General features: G+C 42.4%; 1 protein-coding gene across 1 annotated transcript; it reads right to left on the bottom strand.

Annotated features, from left to right (window-relative positions):
- Nucleotides 1-11,310: 11,310 nt before the first annotated feature.
- Nucleotides 11,311-12,864, bottom strand: LOC120538258 (ankyrin repeat domain-containing protein 34C-like). The gene has a single exon (XM_039767712.1). The coding sequence runs from the start codon at nucleotides 12,862-12,864 to the stop codon at nucleotides 11,311-11,313; it is 1,554 nt and encodes a 517-aa protein (XP_039623646.1).
- Between the last annotated feature and the right edge of the window lie 6,496 nt (nucleotides 12,865-19,360).

Genomic DNA, 19,360 nt, shown 5'->3' with positions numbered 1-19,360 from the left:
TGACGTGCTGGCCTCGCTTGTGTTATTAGCGGCTAAATGAGTTTCCGTTTCCTCAGAGATGGAGCCCTTACCCCGACTCCACCTCTCACTTTCAGGCAGACAGACACACACTTCCACACGTAGACATTTATATCTATACCAGCTGTGTAAGCCTGTGCTGTAAAAAGCCTGGGGTCCTAGAAACTACTGAAGTTGTCAGAAAAAAAATTGAAATGTAGGGATGTCAGGTAATTGAAAGGAGCTACTCTGGGCATCTCTCTCCTAGGAGGTTTCATTTTGCCGATGTGCTCAACTCACTTGTGTATTAGCAGAGGAAGGAAGAGTTAAAAGGGATACCGTTTTGCCGATGTGCTTGTCTCACTTGCGTAAGAGTTTCTCTCTTTTCTCAGCGTTTTTACTTTGGCAACAGTCGCTTTCTTCTTCCGACTCGTTAAGTTGGAGCCGCTTTTCCGGCTCTCTGAGCTTCATGTGGTAGTAGCCTCACACTTTCAGGCTGGACAGACAGACGCACACACTTCCACATGTATACGTTTAGTTTTCTGTTTCCTGGGAGGCGCAGCCCTTACCCCGACTCCACCTCTCACTTCCGGCCCAGATAGACAGACAGACAGACACACTTGTACGCGTAGACATTTAATATATAAGTTATTTATATATATATAAGTCAATGTGCGTGTGTGTGTGTTTATGTATGTTCCAGCATCAATTCCGAACGGCTGGAGAAATTTTTATGACACTTGGTACACATGTTCCTCATTGGTCGACTAAAAATACTGTAGGGTGAAATCAACCCTAACCCATCCTCTTCTGGGTACATGGGGGGGGTTGATCTTGCGGTCTTGTATGCATGTTATAATCCAGTTGATACTCAGCACGACCACCAGAGGGCGAACTGGAGGTGACGGCCAGCATTCCTTATGTTCGAGCTCCACTGTGCCCCTGTTGCTTTTGAAATTAAACAGAGTTGGCTGATTCTCAGCGTCAGCTGGATGATAACATACATATAAGACAAGCACATTAGTGAGGCCTCATTGTTTGTTAATTTATTTTTATTTTTAAGTTATATTTTTTATTTATAAAGTTATATTTTTCTCAAATGATTAAAAAAAATCACTTAATTTTCCTCCTGGGTATTTCAGCTAGTATAAGATATATTAACAAAGTGTAGCTGTGCACTTATGACTAAAGTGACTCGAATTGCACATACTTAGCAGTTTCCCAGTACAGGACATCAGTCTTTGATTCTCAACCTTTATTCCTCCAGGGCCCCCCAGTGTACCTGAAGAATATTTGGGAGCCCCCTACACAGACTATGATTTTTACCCTCTTGTACTTTGCTGCAGTATTCACAAAGGTGCTTGTTTTTGAACTGATTTTATTAACAATTGTATATTTCTTCTGCTAATGTTGTTGCACTGCCTGTGGCTTTAAAAGCATAATGTAACATCGATAGGCCATTTCAAAAACAGCCTTTATGATTTTTTTTTTTTGTTTTTAAGTACTGCCAAATTTTATAATTATACAGCAAGTAGATATTTTTTAGGAATAAATAATAACCAGTAATTGCCAAAATATGGAATTTGTCACTGTACATATGTTTGATAACAGCAAAACTTGGCTTAAATATTATGTTTAAATTAATCACAAAATGATTAAGTATTTCTGAAAAGTTAGTCATTTTTAAAAGTCAGAAATGAGTTGCTGCTGCCACTTTTTCAGAACTTAACCAAAACTTTCAAAACTCGACTTGATGTGATTTTAGAAGAATTAGGTGGACAGGCCTGGCGAGCTTTGCTGGGCTGAATGGCCCGTTCCCGGCCGGATTGTCCTAACGTAGCTCTTGGTTCTCCTCTGGATTCAGCACAGTGATAGCTGCTGTTAACACAAGTTGAAATATAAAATGTGTTTTCTTTCCACATACAACAATCAAGTCAGTAGAAAGAACAAAGGAGACGGTGGCTGACTGGTAGGTATGCTGTGAGATTGTGGCCAGCCATGGCACCTGTTAAGCTTGAAAAATTTAAATGCAGTGATGGCAGCGGGGCGGGTGAATTCGAGATGCCATATCCTTACTGAGACTGGCACATCTTTGGCGTCATGCTACACCGCTAATGTTCTTTATGCCAGTGAAGCATGGCACCTTCTTTTCACATTTCCTTGTTGAGTTATTACAAGCAGACATTCCCATTCTGGCTCCAGTTTATTAGTGCATTGCATTGTGCTCTGCAGATAAACGTGAGGGGCCGCTGAACACCTGTATGTGGAGCGTCCATCAGATCTCCTGCCAGAAGTGATATGGACACTGGGGATGCATTTTAATGGCAGGTGTAAATGTATCCTATATATGGACACAGCCACAACAGTATATGAAAGGCACTTTATATATCATTGATGTAGAATGTAGAATTCTTTAATGTCATTATGCATACACATAACAAATCTTTTTGTTGGTAGGACTTGGTTTCAAGGCAGAATACTTAAAATACACTATAAATAATAAAACAAACAGAAGTATAAAAGACAGCAGCAATAAAACATCCTCAAGTCCAGACTTTTCCTGAGGTAGTACGCCTGCAGAGACCAGTGATCTGTGTGTCAGGGTCTGCAGGGGAGGATTACGAGGGAAAGCGTGTGTGCATGTCTACAGGGGGCAGGTTAGGGGTAGATGTATGTGTGTGTTTCAGCAGGGGAAGATGGACTTCACAGCTCTGGGGAAAAAGCCGTCTTTCTGTCTGCTGGTGCGTGTTTTTATGTTTCTGTACCACTTTCCTGAAGGCAGTGGTACAAACAGTCCATTTCCCGGATGGGTGAGATCCGCAACTATACTTTTGGCCCTCTTCTGCACCCTTCCAGCATATACAGAGTCCAGGTCTAGGAGAGGACTTCCTACGATCCCCTGTGCTGTTCTCGCCACCCGTACCAAGTCCTTCCTGTCCTGTGCTGTGTAGCTGCCGTACCACACTGAAATATTGTAACAGAGAATGCTTTCTGTAGCGGATCTGTAGAAGTTTGTGAGCATCCGAAAGGAGAATCCAGCACGCCTCATTTTCCTGAGGAAGAAGAGTCTTTGTTGGGCCTTCTTTACCAGGTGAGATGTGTTCAAAGACCAGGTCAGATCCGATGTAATGTGGATACCCAAGAACTTGATATTGTTCACAAACATTACAGCCTCCTCATGTATGAATATAGGAGCATGTTCTGTTCTTCTGGACCTCCTATAGTCCACAATTACCTCGTTGGTCTTGCTGGTGTTCAAGATGAGTTTGTTGGCTGATCACCATAGTGCTAGGCATTGTATCTCCTCTCTGTAGCGAGTCTCATCATTGTCTGATATGAGACCCACCACGGTCGTATCATCCGCAAACTTCACAATCATATTTGTGCCATGGATGGCAGAGCAATCGTGCGTAAATAGCATGAAGAGTGCTGGGCTGAGCACACAACCCTGTGGCGTGCCTGTGTTCAGAACCAGTGTGGCTGATGTACGATCTCCAATTCTAACCACCTGAGGCCTGATGGTGATAAAGACCCTGATCCAGAGACACAACGATGTGGACAGACCCAGATAATGGAGCTTTTGTACCAGCTTGTTTGGGATTACAGTGTTAAACGCTGAACTAAAACTGATGAATAGCATCCTAACATAAGTGTTTGGGCACTGCGGATGAGTCAGGGCTATGTGAAGCCTCTCTGTCGATCTGCTCCTCCTGTAGGCAAACTGATGGTTGTCAAATCCTCCAGTGATGGCATCCTTGATGTACTTTAGGAAGATTCTCTCAAAGCACTTCATTATTACTGGGGTCAGAGCCACAGGGCAGTAATCATTAAGGGCCGTTTGTAACCTGTTTTAAATATTGATGAGATTTAAAAAGACCCCAGGCTAGAGTAAGCTTGACACGTCTGTTGTGGCCTGATTTTTAGTGATTTAAGCATTTTGTTAATATTTTACAATTCTTTTCAGTCAACTCATGGCTACCCTTGAGGTTTACTGGTCCCCCCCCCTAGTAGGTCATGGCCCCCACAATAAGAAACACTGCTATGATTGATAATTTGCACTGGAGTCTCTAGAGGCCAGAGTCTTGGCTTAAGAGCTTAAGAAATCCAAACAAAAATGATATATTTTTTCATTTGTTATTTACCCCAAATAGTTTGTAGTGATGGTTGAAAAAAATAGAAGCTAATATTAATGGCTGAACAACAGCCAACAATGCGGAAAACATCCATATATTAAAATAAAAAGAATCTCGTGTTACTTGTGATTGATAAATCCACATGTCAAGTTGTGTACTCAAAATGTGTTAAATGTGTGCTGTCACACGTGGGTGCCTGAGGATCACCTTCCAGGCCCAGATAAGGCATGCAATAACCTGCCAGGACCAGAGGGGGCACCAACGCTAACAATACAATCTCTTTTTCTCCTCCGTATTCCCGAGAAGCCACCTAAGGAGGGCACCTTAGCCACACCCCCACTCAACTAAGCCACACCTCTTCTGGTCACGATGACATAAATCCAGGAGCTCCTGGAATTTGCATCTCATTCAGAGGAACTGCGACAGAGCCCCCAGACCTGCTCGAGAGAGCCAAGAATATAGAGAAGCCCGCTGAGGCTTAAGAGGCAGACATTGGACCTGTTTTCTGTTGCGCCAGCACACACTCATTTCTGTTCTTTATTTTGGGCTCTGGCAGTAAATGGGGGTGAACCGGTTGACACCCCACATTTTATTTGGTTCTTTTCTCCCTTAATTACCTTCTACAATATTTTTTTTCTAACATATTGATAAATTCATACCTCAATGAGACGTCCGCACACATCATAAACGGGAAACTAAAGCATCATGGGAGTCGCATTTTGAACTGAAGATGGGACGTTTTGGGGGGAGAGGTGGGTCTTTAATTCAAAAAGTCATTCCCATTTTGTTTTCCTGTTCATGATGTCTGTTGATAAGACCAGATGTATCTATCATTATTTTGGGGGGAAAAAAGCCTGCGTTTTTGTATGTTTTGAGCATACAAGTGCATAACCGACACGTGGGTTATGTGACTCATGGACTTTTTTTCTCATTGTTTGCCGTTGTACAGCATTGGTCATTGTTGGCTTCTGTAATGTCTTAACCTTTTATTTTTCTCTCCATTCTGCATGAAAACATAGGATTAAAAACTTTTCTTGGTCAATACTACAAACTCCATGAGGTAAGTAACATAAAAATAACATTTTTGGTTGGATTATTCCTTTATTGAGGATCTTTCGAATGAGTAGCCTGTATTTGGGATTTGAACCTTGAATGTTTTCCCTTATTTGGAAGCCTAGATTGTTTTGGCAATTCTTTTTATTTTTTAGTTCACGTGACTAGAGCTGATCGGAGGGTCTTCTTCCAGTGTACCATAATGGTTAAGAACTACCAGAACTTAAGCAACGGAGTGAAGGGTGTGAAGTGAACATGGAACTGAAGCAAAATCCAAGAATTCCTGACGTTGCAACCTTCACTCTGTAGGGTCCACACCTCTCCTGAAGCCAAAGACACATTTCATGGGGCTGTAATGTACACTCACTAAACTGCAGGTCCATTGGTGGTCTTTGTGGCATCATGTAGTTGTCCTTCACCTATGACTGCTTGAAGAGGTGAGGTCATTTCTCAAGGAGAGCATGCAAGAACATCCCAGTTAGGTCATTGGTTCATCATTACTAGATCGTTGGTTCTTTAGTTTTGGGTCGTGCAGGGTGTTGATTCATAAATGGTAAAGGGTCTTGTCTGATGTTGTGATGGTTCCCCATAGTTAGTTTATTTAAACCCTAATGCACCACTCTATTGTGTTTCAGGGATTCCCCAAGGGGGGACTCCCAGGATGACTTTTGTTGGTGCTTCTCAAAGGGGGGCCAAGGGATGTGTGTTGACGCTGATTCTCACCCAAAAAGGCAAAATTGAGTCATGAAGAACCACTGCACTAGATGTTTCCAACTGGCTTCCATAATTTGTTGGTGTTTTCCTGGCATCTTTAACAGCAAACTTGCTAAAATGAGCAGTGTTCTACGTTGCTTTCTTCTTGACTTGAATGAAGCACGTCTACCTGTTGTCATCTTCCACCCATGTGACTCCTTCCTCAAAAACTGTTGACTACTTTAATGCACGTCTAGGTGCGTTTGCATGTAATGCAGTGGTTCTCAACCTGTGGGGCGGGCAACCCTAGGGGGGCACGAAGTAACAAAAAGGGGGGCGCGAAAATGTGAAAAAAAGAAAACAAGAATCAAAAATATGAAAAAAACATCTGTTGAAACCAAAACAAATTAACTTAAACTACATTCTGATACAGTACTAGAAAAATAAATATAGAGTTAGATAAATGTCGATAAAAGTTAAGTAGGTATAATAAATAATGCATCTACATTTCAAAAAAAATGTTAGGGGGGGCACGATTAAAACTGTATTGAAAACTCGGGTCGCAAATACTTAAAGGCTGAGAAACGCTGATATAATGTTTATGGTCGCAACGTCTGTCTTTCTGTGCGCATGAAGTCTCTGCTCCCAGTGGACCAATTTTGTTGAACTTCAGCACAATTACACTTGAAGGAAATGTGTTAGGAATGTATGATTGAGATATGCTGAATAATAGGCACTGTGGACATTTTTGAAATTCAGGAACCTCCCGTTGAAAAGCATCAGAGAATTTGTGAACTATCTTAAAATAGAGAAACATTGCGTGTGACGTTATTAACAGATTAGTTTACTGCTTTGAGAGGAGTCACTTCAACTTGTATGATTTTCTTTTTCCTTGCCCAACAGCTTCTCCTGATGGCAACGCAGAATGCCAGTACAAGTTGGTCAGATGGTATGAGAGGCACACGCTTGAGTTAACAGTGAAAGTAAACATTTAAAAATGAATGTAAAAAGACACAGATTATGTAAAAGTTGCCATCACAAGCCAGCTTACATGTAGCGTTGGGCCAACGGGGACCAAAGGTAAAGTGAGAGGCAGAAAGAAAAGCTATAAACTATAGCACAGAGGTGGCAGCTGATGGTAAAATGTAAAAGGCTGGTTTTATTCAACAACAAATTAGTTCACAAGGACAGCTCTCAAGTGATGAATATTAACAGTGGAAAAAATGATTGTGTTTAAAACTACAGTTCTTGTGAATAAACACAAGTGGGTAAGACAAAACCAAAAACACCCAGAAAACACTCAAAAAGGAAATAAAAAAAAAGCAATTTTCCTCTGTACCACGGCTTTCAAACGGCTAACCACAAAAATTTAGGATAAAAGTTCAGTCCTCCATTAAAAAGAAAAAAATGAACGATTTGCATCAGCCCACCATCCATTTCATAAAGCTAATAGCCAAGATTATCAGTAGCCTAACCTTCCCTCAGAGCTCCTACTTTGCAACCAAGTGCTGTGCCACTGCACCGCTTTTTCCACTGGCTGGCTGACTCTTCTTTAGATCGACCATCTTTGACTAACACGATCGCTGTATTTATTCAGGGGGTTCAATCTTCTCCCTGCCTCTCACAGCACAGCACTCAGACTCCACCATCTTCCAAGGGGAAAACTGACCAAACTTGGCAACCCTCAATACGTTCACATGCAGTACTCAGCCCAACCTAAACACATCCCTTCTCAAAATGAAAATAGGCCAGACTACACGATTATTAACCCAAAATCAAAACTGTAACAGCACTTTCTTTAACTCTTGCTTCCCCCATGCCAATCCAGGTGAGTCTGTCTGCCCATCGGCCCACAAACACCTTGGTCAGGGTGGCGTCTTTAAATTTAAAAGCAGAGTTGACAGGTCCACAGTTTTTCCACCCAAATCCATCAACTGTGAGGAAAAAATGGGCTTTCCTGGGCAGTGTTTTTTTGAGCTACTTTTTAAAATTCAATGCGATATTTTGGGCTATTTTTTCACCCAGTCCACCTCCGCATTATTACCATGTTTTTTTTTATCCATCTGGAACTACTGCTCTTGCCATTCTCACTTGTCTACGCACATTATCAATGTAATATCTCCAAGGGGATGATGCCCTCCCACCCGTTGCGTGATGGTACATACCCATTCTATCATGCCTGCATGCCTCTGAGGGGCATTCACAGCCACAAAGCTGGGCTTCAATGATATGTACTGTACCTAATGCTGTGCTCTCTGGCAGATGATAAATCTGAACACTCAACGGACTCTGAATCAGGGACATGTGGTCAGGGGAGGCAGAGTCTCACTTGTCATCATGAAAAGTAGAAAAACTAATAATGTTAAAATAAATGTGTCCACTGGTCCATTCTATAAATTTGTTTTCTGTAGGATTCCAATAATTTTGATCATTTTTATAGTCAAAAATCACTGAATTGGCACATTTCCTGTTCAAATACAGGGGAGAAACGCGAAGTGCGGCAGTGACGAGCCTCACCTCCCCTCAGACTGCGCTCTCCCTCACATGCGATTGGTGCGTCTCTGTTGCTGTCTCTCTGTAGGTGGCCAATATAATGTTTGCAGACATGATTATTATACACCCTGACTTTCCACAGTCTGGCTAATATCTTTAATGAATGTGTGTGACATATTTAGTCTTGCTGATCAGACATAAAACCACAGTGAGAAGGCACAAGGTAAGGCAGACAGTACCGTGCCGCACTGAAGGGGGCGCATGTAAGCTAAACAGGTGCTCGTTGCTGCTGTTCTTCTACACAGAGGCTCTGGGTGTCAAAAAGTTAGCAATATCAGAAAGTCAGGTGTACTGCAGTGGTCCCTTTATTTTTTGCTCCAACTGACTGCCAAAATGGAAGATTAAGATTTTTAAAACTAAAGGAAAATAAGGAGGACTTTTACAAGAAAGTGACGGAGAAGGATAGGCACTTGGACTTATTTAAAAATAAAGGTAAGACCATAAACGGTTTTCAATTTTATAAAAGATGGGATCAGACTAAGAAAATATTCCAATATTTAAAAATGAAATTTTGACCTTAAATAACATAATTTTTTGTTTTTCTTGTTATCCTTTTGTTGAACAGTCTGTATTAAAATTGATGAAAGCATCAGAATTAAAAGCTTTTAACAACTAAATCTTTTAATTAATGTTTAAATTGAAATCTGTTTCTTTTTTTGTACACCACTATATACTTTCATTGGTGTTGAATGAGTATGAATTGTGGAATTGCAACAGCAAATTCAGAACACATGGAGGGTGAGGAGTAAATGTGCTCTCTGCTCTCTCCCTCCGCTATAAATGTAACGTTCTTTCTTATCCAAATATGTACCTCACCTGTGTGTGTGTGTGTGTAAAGAATGCTGATGAGCTATGAAACATAACCAGCAGTCAATGTGCCAACTGAATAGTGAATAAGCTACTCTTTGGGGTTCATATATTTGTAAATCTGACTCTGAAGGAGTCAGTGCCTCACCAGCCATGAACCTCACCGCACGTCACTGCTCTGAATTTCAATTCAGAAAAAACAAGGCTACCCGAATTGTCTGATTTGTGGTGTAGCGCTGAGCTTAAACCTTAAGCAATTGTTTAAAATAAAACATATAACCTGGTCAGCCTAAAATGGCATTTTTTGCTCAGTTTACATTTGAGATAAAGTGATACACATGTCATATTTTTTTCTTCTTTATTTCCACAAAAAATGCAGTTTACCTTTAATTATTTTTTTTTTTTTTTTGCAGACCAAGTCACAAATCAACAGCAACCTCACATTTTTCCGGATAGTCTGACCGTAAACCCACGTGAATGCCCTGAAGTGGGAAGGTCTCAACTTCAAACCCATGTGAACACAGCCTAATCCTTCGTTAACGACACTGCCCCCTGGCTTTCCGGTGTGCCACTTTGACTACGTCACGTACTGGGCTGCTTTTGTTCTGGGCAGTCATGCTAGTTTTAAGCTGTCCTTGGGCTATAATTTCTTTTTTGTTTTTAGGACTTGGCCGCCCTGCTCAGAAGCTGCACAGACCGAAAGCGGCTGGGACACCCACCGAATGCCAGCAGGTAAGCAAGCACTCTTATTTTTATATTTTTCTTATTTCCTTCTTCATCCTATAAAGCGGTTTGAGCTACATCACTTGTATCAAACGTGCTATAGAAATAAATGTTGTTGTTATTCACACAGGGACTCGCGCGCTACCAAAGCTGTTGAGCCCACAGACCCGACTGTAAGGCGCTCTGAGACCCTCGGTGTGGTGTGTCTTGCATGTTTGGCCTACAAGCAGAAAAGCCTAAGGAGTCCCCATTTTAGACACAGAACTAGTAATGAGCTCCTCTCTACTGTCAGGGGTGGGCTACCAAGCCACTGTAGATGATTGAAAATGCAGCAGCACATCTTGCGCTCAACCAGCCAAGACAGGTGCCTGTCACTCCACTGCCTCCCTGTAGCAGCACACATTCATTTCATATCAAATCAAATAAAATCCTCGATGCTTAGTAGTGAACGAGTTAGCGCCCATGTATATGGAGGCACTCATAAGCTCCTATTTTCCTTCTTGCCCACAAATGAATGGCGTCTGGTCATACCCTCGCTGCTAGGCATCAAATCTCAATCCGGACTATCTACACGTGTTGCTCCCAAATGCTGGAATGAGCTGCCCACTTCCATCTGAACTGCTTAGTCCTTCACTGTGTGAAAGGAGTGTTTGAGGACTCTTGTAAATATCCGTCTAAATGATTATGGCTTTTATAGGTTCTTGTAACTTGTGTTGCTGTTTGATTTAGAGATCAGAACTGCCCCCAGGCTGATGTTTACTCGCGTATATTGACCTCTTTTGTTATTTGTTAGTCACTTTGGATAAAAGCGTCTTCTGAGTGTGATATAGAGGGTCCACGGCTCTGAATGGATGGCCAGTTTTTAAATAAATAATCATTGCACTCCAGTTCCTGGAGCAGTTCCTAGCGGAGATGCGGCACGGGCCTTTCAGCACAGGTATGGGGTCACCTGTGGGGGTAATTGATGCCAGGAGCTGCTAATCACCATACCTGTGCCACATCCCGATATAAAAAGGAGAAGTGCGAGTGCATGGGGGAGATTGAAAGAAAAAGAAAGGAAACAAAGAATGGAGGTTAGTGGAGAGAAGAAGAAGGCAGGAGAAAAGAGCAGGTGCGTGAGTGAGCGAGCAGGAAGAGCAGGCTTATGAGTGTGAAGGCAGGCAGCGGGGAGGAGAGTGTTTGACCGGCACTCGGGGGGGGCAGTAAGAAGTAGTTACCCCAGCTGAGCAGTTCACAGGAGCTGGAGTGACAAGTTGCAAATCCAAGTGGCATTTTGGATAGACCCTGTAGAGAGAGAAGCTGAGAGGCGGCTCCTTGTGTGCAACCACTGCAGGCTTGAAGGACGTCATGGTCACTGCATTGGCACTTCCTCCTCGTAGCCTGTTGATTTCATCTGCTCCACCTGAATGGAGTGTCGCCGTAAGATCGTCCTGATTCGTGCTCCACTGCTCTTGGCCAGATTAGACAGTGAAGAGCGAGGGACTTTTAAAGCTTCCCCCGAGGATGTGCTTGAGGTAACCCATTTGCTCACACATGATTTTGGCTTCTGCAAAGGTAAAGGAACTGCAAGAGGTGGCAAGAAATTTGAACGACACTGTGATGGCAGCACAGGTGACCCTTCAAAGACTTTCTTCTCTAATTGGCTCTTGGTTTCTTTTCCAAGATCATCCTCAAACATGTCAGTGGAGGTCAAATGTAAGCTGTGGGTTGATATGGAGGTGTGGTACTTTTGCCCTTGGACCATGGTGACCAATTCTTGCTTTGCTGGGATGGATGATGTACTGCCTATGACTGGAAGGTATGAATCGGAGCGGCACTGTTCCCCTGTTACAGCTAGCGAAGGCAATTGGAGAAACTTTTGATGCTGTTCAGTGGGGAGAGTATTTCTTCTCCCCCCTGAAGCGAGGATTTGGCCTGAGCGTGGCACCTTCTCAAAGGGAAATTTTCTCTTTGCCCACTGTGGTGGACCCATTGATGTTTTGGGTGTCTCAGTTAACAGGCTTTCAGGGGATTCCATGCTGTGGATCTTGCGAAGTGAAGGCCGCCTCAAGGCACTCAGACTTTTGAGCCCAGAAAAGAGGTTCTCTTCCTTTTGGGTGTTCTCATCTAGGTGGTGTTCATAAGTCAACTGAAGTTCTGATAGGTTTCGTATAGCCAGCCATGGCTCAGAATGCAAGCGCTGTTGGTGGGGTGTCCTTGTTTTGCTGTTGAAGGACTCTAGTGGTTCCTCCTCTCTTTCGTTTGCCAGTGGGATGTTATATTCTTTATGAGTGGCCACTCTGAAGTTAAAAATATTATCCCCATCAGTATCTGAGCAAGGGGAGCCAGTTTTGAGTTCAATTTCCGAAGGTGACATGCAAGAGACCGGGGAGGTCCGCCCCTCGAAATCAGGAGATGGCGGCACATTTAAGTACTGTTTAGCGATTGATCTCCCAGAGGACGTCATGTCCTTAGAAATGATGATGACATCCCTGCCTCGTTCATTGCATGCATCAAGGAGAACTTTGACTGTCTTATCATCTTTGGCATTAATAGCATACACAAGAGCAGACATGCCATTGTAGTCCTCCATGCATGGGTCTGCACCCAGACTGAGCAAGACTGACATAATTTCTGCTCCAACCTGTGCAATGCAGGCGTGCATGAGTGCCGTCCTGCCCATCTTGTCTTGAATATTGGGGTCAGCATTGTTGTCTAGAAGGTACCTTGTCAGTTTCAGGGTATGGCTGAGCGGGTCATCTCGCCTAGCTTTGCAGACCTGCATCAGTGGAGTCTCGCCTTTCTCATTGCACTCATTCACATGTGCGCCCCCTTCCAATAGAAGTCTAACCAATCGAAGCTTGCCCATTTGGGCTGCCTTAATCAGCGGGCTTCCGTCAATGAGAGATTCACTTACTTCAAACATGTCAGGTCCAGGTGAATATACTTGGGCAACTCTTCTTTGAAATGATGTCTCTCAGTAGACCTTACATGCACCTCTTCCTTTCGTATCTTTTATGGTGTCTGACACTGTAAGCAAAAACAAGAAGCTATTGAGAAACATCCCTGGTGTTTGGCGTAGATGGGCCTCCCCTAGATGAACTTGGTGTTATAATGACCACTGGAGTTGGTAGGGGGCACCACACGGGATTTCTCTTCTTCACCTAAATATGAAGAGATCTACTGTAGAATGAGGGCTTCAAGGTGCTATATATGGTTGAGTCTAAACGCTTTCAATGGTGGTCTGGAGGGTTTTAACAATAGGAGTGTGTAGTTGGTGTATTTTATGAGACCATGGATTCTCTAGAGATGATCACTTTGGTTTTGGGAAGAGAAATGATTAGTGGTTTATAAATTTTAGAAGAATGTTGTGGGGATGTGCATATTTGCTTCATCAATTAAGAGAAAACTTTAGATCAAGTAACTGAAAGATATCAATGAAGGTGCTTGGACAAGGTAAGGGGGAAGGCTGTAGAGATGGAAGGCTGATAGGAAACGTTTAAATAAGAAGAAAAGGAGAAGACACAAGTACACATGGACTAATATGAGGATGCCTATTACAGACACTCCTCTAATTAATCTTTTTTGGACGATTCAGAAAGCAGTGGGGGATGTTAAAGAGTGAACAAATGAAAGTGGGAGGAAATTGTTAAAGCCATATCGATTTACTGATGAGGACCAGGATTTGCTGGGAAAAGAAAAGACACCACTGAAGGAAATGGAGAAGAATGAAGCGGAAGGTTTAGACCTCACCACAGAAAATACCACAAAGTACAACAGCCATACTTGAGTACAAGTGGAGATATCGCTTCTGAAAAGTAACTCAAGTCAAGGTAAAATGACTACCCAAGCAGAAGTTTTTATGTGTACTTAAGTATCAAATGTACAAGTAAATGTAGGATCCCTCCCAGTTTTATATGTAGTCAAACAAATGGGGAATCTTTCAGACTACTTCCTTTTTCACGCAACCACTAAGTTGTGAGCCACATAACTGCGACATGACCTAGTGATGTTCACTGTGACCAGACATCTTAATGATTTTACCTTAATTCAGAGGAGTTAAATGCTAACAGGAGAGGTATACAGCGTTCCTCCATTTTATAAAGGAATTGGTGCGCCCAGAAAACAGCACATGAAACAGAACCAGGATACGTTGGTGGGATTATATGTGCACATAAGCTTGACAGCATCTCCAGCTTCCCCAGCAGAACTTGGAATGTGTTACTGAGGAAAGGATGACCTGGGGCCTCATGTATAAACAGTGCGTACACACAAAAATATAGCATATGAACGTTTTCACGTTCAAATCGTGATGTATATAACCTAAACTTGGCGTAAAGCCATGCACATTTTCACGGTAGCTCCAACCCTGGCGTACGCAAATTCTCTGGCTGGCTGGCGGCACCCAGCGTCAAAGCAGTGCTACTGTTCCAGTGTGGTTTCCCTTTCTTTTTTAGATCCACATCCCTGACACGACTTTATAAATACACTGAAATTTGCCGCATATTGTTTATTAGTTTAATGCATCTGATTGTAATTAACCAGTAACAATATAATGGTCCACAGAATGGTCAAACTATTCCAAATACAATAGCTGCTTTAGCGTTGTTCCTCTCACTGCACCTTCTTCTTCTTCTTTCAGCTGCTCCCGTTAGGTGTTGCCACAGCAGGTCATCTTTTTCCATATTAATCTCACTGCACCACTCGGAGTATTTATATCACTGTGTCTGATTGTGGAATCACAGCTCTACAGCAGCTGATTGGAAAGAGAATTATTAGGATACAGCATCAAGCACAAGCTGCCTCAGCCATGCTGCCTATAGAACTGCTCTTCAGAGCCTTTCCTGTACGGACCTCGTGGTTCAAAAACAGTTTCATCCCAAGAGCTCTAAACGCACTCAATCAGTCCATCAAGTGCTCCTTGTAGAACTGTTTGTACTTGTAAGTACAATTACCTCACTGTAAACTTGCGATACAGTTATAATATTGCACAACCTGCGCCTCTTTATAAAGCGCGTACTTACATATGATGACGATATCATTTTTAAGATGAAATGCAGCAAAATATGTTTATTACAGTATATTATACAGATAAAACTTTAACTTCATTTAAATAATCTATATTGTTAATAAATAAACATGTGAGGAACATGATGTCGCAGCGCTAGCAAGGAGCTGGCGCTCCGTTTACGGATTGTTCCTGCCTCGCACTGTATGCTTGCTGGGACTGGCGTAACAAGGGACAGATAGAATAATTAAACATGTACTATGAAGATATTTCAATGTTCCTTAAAGGTTTTGAAGAATTGGCGTTCTAAGCTTACAGATGGCTTAACATCTATTACAGAGCTGATTGTGTGGCGATTGGTTACTTGGAGAAAGAAAAGTAAGGACGGGAATTGGAGGTTAGTACATTTGAAAGAGACAGCACTGCTGCAGTAAATTATTTCATCGAAGGTCATGCACGTTGCAGCGTGAGGCATGAACAATCACTGCGCCACCGTGTTCCCATGTTTAATATCATGCTTTAACTCCTATCATCATGAAAATGATATCATGTATACATCTCAGTATTTTAATTATTCAGAGAGCTGTAATATCACAAATGTAATGGATTCTGTATCCTGCCGGAGGAAGACAACGCACATTTAAGAAGCATGTAGTGATTCACACACACAGAGCACATAGAAGATCAAATACAAAACGAAGCATTTAATGTGCTACTTTAATTACGATGGGATTTGAGAAACTAGTAAATTAAATGATTTTAAGATGTTTATGATGTTCTACTTTAATGACAAAATGAACTACGAGTTTAAAGTGGAAATTTTGAGATTAAAGTTGACATTTCGCTCTTTTTTCCTACTGTGTGCATATTTTTTTTATCTCTGTACCCTAATAAGGTTTCATATGATACTCAGACGGTGGGCTATGACTCTAGCCTTTTCATCGCGACTTTGATATCTGACAACTTCTTTTTTTATTTCAGGCACTGTGCAACTCTGTGAAATTGAGCTTCCGAGTTTCTCAGACACTCTATGTCACTTGATCAACTTCCTTTCATTGTTTACACCACTGTTTAAACCAACAAATAGTACGTTTTACCTTGCCTCCACTTGATATTTGCTGAAATTCTTCTGTTTTCCACCGTGCTTTTGCCATTGCCTTTTAACAGAACACTGAGCTTAAAGGCTATTTATATTAATTTGCATACTCAAGGAGGCGTAATTCTGGGAGGAGACAGGACAGCAGGCGCGTGCACGTGTGTTTCTTTTCACGCCGACTGTTATTTATGGAGCAGAAGAACGTGGAAGTTGGCGTTCGCACAGATTTATGCATCTGGGTTTTTTTGTGCGTACGCATATTTCCGCTTTTGTCCGTACACCATGTTATAGTGTGAATTCTTTGCACGGCATTATGCATGAGGCCCCTGGTCTGTCCGGCACTGCAACACTCCCCAATAAAAGTGGAAAAGAAATGCAGCAAAGCCTCTTTATACCTGGCGTTAATGTGCACTTTCTATGCGACAGAAGCAACCAACAGCTCCAGGATTTGAGTCTGTGTGTTGGTCTGCTCATGAAGGGAATGCACCCAGTTGGAAACAAAGGCATTCATATGTGCCATGGAAATACACTCCATGCACGCCATTGTATCATCACCACAAGTCAGCCTTTTTGTTAGAACATCTTATGCTGGTTTTCTTGTCAGTCACAATCATCAGAAGTATGATTCATCAGACCAGATGAAATTTATCTAAGGCACATCATCTGTCTGCCCATTTCATCTTTAGGTCTGTTTCTAGCAACAGCTGTTAGATAGAAAGATATCTATCTATCATATAGTTTCTTTCATATCTATCTATCTATCTATCTATCTATCTATCTATCTATCTATCTATCTATCTATCTATCTATCTATCTATCTATCTATCTTGGTGTTGGTTCATTCTGGATACACCCATGAACACCAAGGAGGGCTTCTGCTCTCAACACACACTCACACTGGCATGGCTAATAGCCCCAATCCCCTTTCCGCTCTCAACGTTACTAAAGTCTTTTGTCTTGACCATTCTCCCTCTGAATTGCACACCCCCGTAATTTATTAATGACTGCCTACCTGTATAACTGGTTTCTCTTCGCATGAGCTGAGTTCCCAACATGAGATGTCCCACCTGGAATGTGAACTCGGGTTGTCATTCTATGGAAAGCAAAAAAGTTGCCATCTTGGCCAATAGAGTCAAAGCAGACCCCTGCGTTTGGTGCGTAAGACTGATCTGACATCTGACAGTGAGGGAACTGTTTGTCTAAATCAGGCTCATGCCACTTGAGCTCTGCTACACCTGCTTTAAATCGCTTTGTCTGCATAAAGGATGTGGTCACCAATAAAGGCATCAGTCACAAGGGATGAGCATGTGGATGCTCAGCGTGCAGCAAGAGCTCATTCTACAGTTGTTCAGAGACACGGGCCTTTTGAAAATGGGTGACGGGGGGGCGGGGAGCAAGCGATTCGTGGAGAACATTGACTTTCTGCTCTCTGGTGTGCCAACGAGAGCTTTTGAAGGCTACATCTCTAAATGCTTTCCTGCTGGGTTCAGAGGAGAGAGAGCTGGCGGAGGCGGCAGTATGGATGGCACCTTAGATGATGTGACCTGTGTTTTTTATCTTGCCTCTGCGTGTTTAATAAGATCAATTTTAGGGAGGAACAACCTTGAAGTGGATCACTGAACGGATGGGTGTTTGGGAAGCTTTCATTAACTTCAAATACCTGCATCCAATGTGCACAGTAGGGGTCAAAATGTAAATACTGTATACTCTTAATAGTTTAAATTCTCTGGGGAGCCCCACAAACCATTGAGCATGTATGGTTTAGAAATAAGATAGAAATAAATGGGCTGAAGTTGTTACCCACAATACATGTCTGACCATAGCAAAGTGGGGCAATGAGAACAAAACGGAATGTCTAGCATGTGGAGTTGAGCCGTGTGCAGTGGAAGAGCAGCCGCTGTCCTCATTTACTGTTTCTCTAAAAGCAGTGTGACCTCTAGGGGGCGTCTCAGAGGCCCAAACCTCAGACACAACCACACATACAGCAGTTTCAGGTTCAAAAGGCATTTGTTCATAAGAATACCTTTACAGGTTTTCTTGCACAATAAACACAATCACAAGCCCTTCTCCACTCCTTCCAGACCAGCTTCGCCTACCTACTCCAACTCCCTGAGTAAGGTGGGGCGGCTGCCATTATGCCAGACCTGGGAGTACTTCTAGTGTCAGATCATTGCACCCAACAACAAATGAACAATGGAGCCTTGGCAGCCCCTGAAGTACAAATCCCAAGCAGTCCTCCAAACTGGAGCTCGGCCAGAGAAGCGCTGTCACTTACTGTGCTGAAGGAGCAGATGTTCTTGGCAGGCAGCTTTACTTCAGGCTATCCATTATATCTTCTTCCTGACTGAGAAAGGAAATAGGAACCATCCGCTCTCCACCAGTTAAGGAGCTACTCTGGATGCCAGTCCATCCAGTAAGATTATCTCAATAGTTAAGAGATTATATACTATTTTTCATTTCTTTTCAGGTGAGTTCACATATAATGGGCAAAGCACCCACTGCAAATGCCCCTGTCTGTCTGTCTGTCTGCATGCATGAAACAACTCGGCTTCCCATAGACCAATTTTGTTGGTCTTCAATGAAATTTGTCAAGACAATTCTATTTTCGTTCAGATATCTTGAAACAGATCACGCTGTATGAAGTCTTCAAGTTTTGAAATTTCCCATTGAAAAGCATTCTTGAATTTGTGGACTTGTCCACCTTAAAACAGAGAAACCTCCTGTGCAACTTGAACTAGGAAGTACTTTACCATTTCCAAAAATTTCCAAATTTGAGAGCGGTTGCTGGAGTTTGAATATTTTGTAGATTTTACTCGTCTGACGCCCACTATGATGCCCAAGTAAGTGAGTCTGACTCTGGGTAAAGCGCGCGGTCAAATCGCTCACATAGCGGCGCCCCTCTACTGCTGCTAAAGGACAAAAAATCACTTCTCTGGAAATTAATGGAAGAGGAAAGCAATTATGTATGTGCATTGACTGAACAAATATTATATGCTAATTATTATTGTAAAGAACTGACGTTATCAACATACAGCTAAATGGTGTTTGAACTCATTAAGAACATTAATTAATAATAACTGATATAAACACAGGATGGGTTTAAAAATAGACAGTGGCATCAGGAGGTGGGGGGCTTCGGTGTGTTAAGTCCTGATCTCTGGCGCCCATCCACAGATCTTTCAGTCTTATATAAATGAACAATGGCAGCAAGCCCCTGGTCTTCTTTCCCATCATGCACCATTTGTATTCCTGTTATACAATAAATCAGTTCCTTTCAGTCATTTTCCAACCTGCTATATCCTAACACAGGGTCACGGG

The sequence above is a fragment of the Polypterus senegalus genome, chromosome 10, assembly GCF_016835505.1.
Source record: "Polypterus senegalus isolate Bchr_013 chromosome 10, ASM1683550v1, whole genome shotgun sequence".
Lineage (NCBI taxonomy): Eukaryota > Metazoa > Chordata > Cladistia > Polypteriformes > Polypteridae > Polypterus > Polypterus senegalus.
Note: the sequence above shows the minus strand (reverse complement) of the source record. Positions and strands in the feature narration are given on the sequence as shown.

Coding starts and splice junctions, on each gene's coding strand:
- LOC120538258 (XM_039767712.1), bottom strand. CDS start 12,864: ATGTTTGAAGTAAGTGAATCTCTCATTGACGGAAGCCCGCTGATTAAG.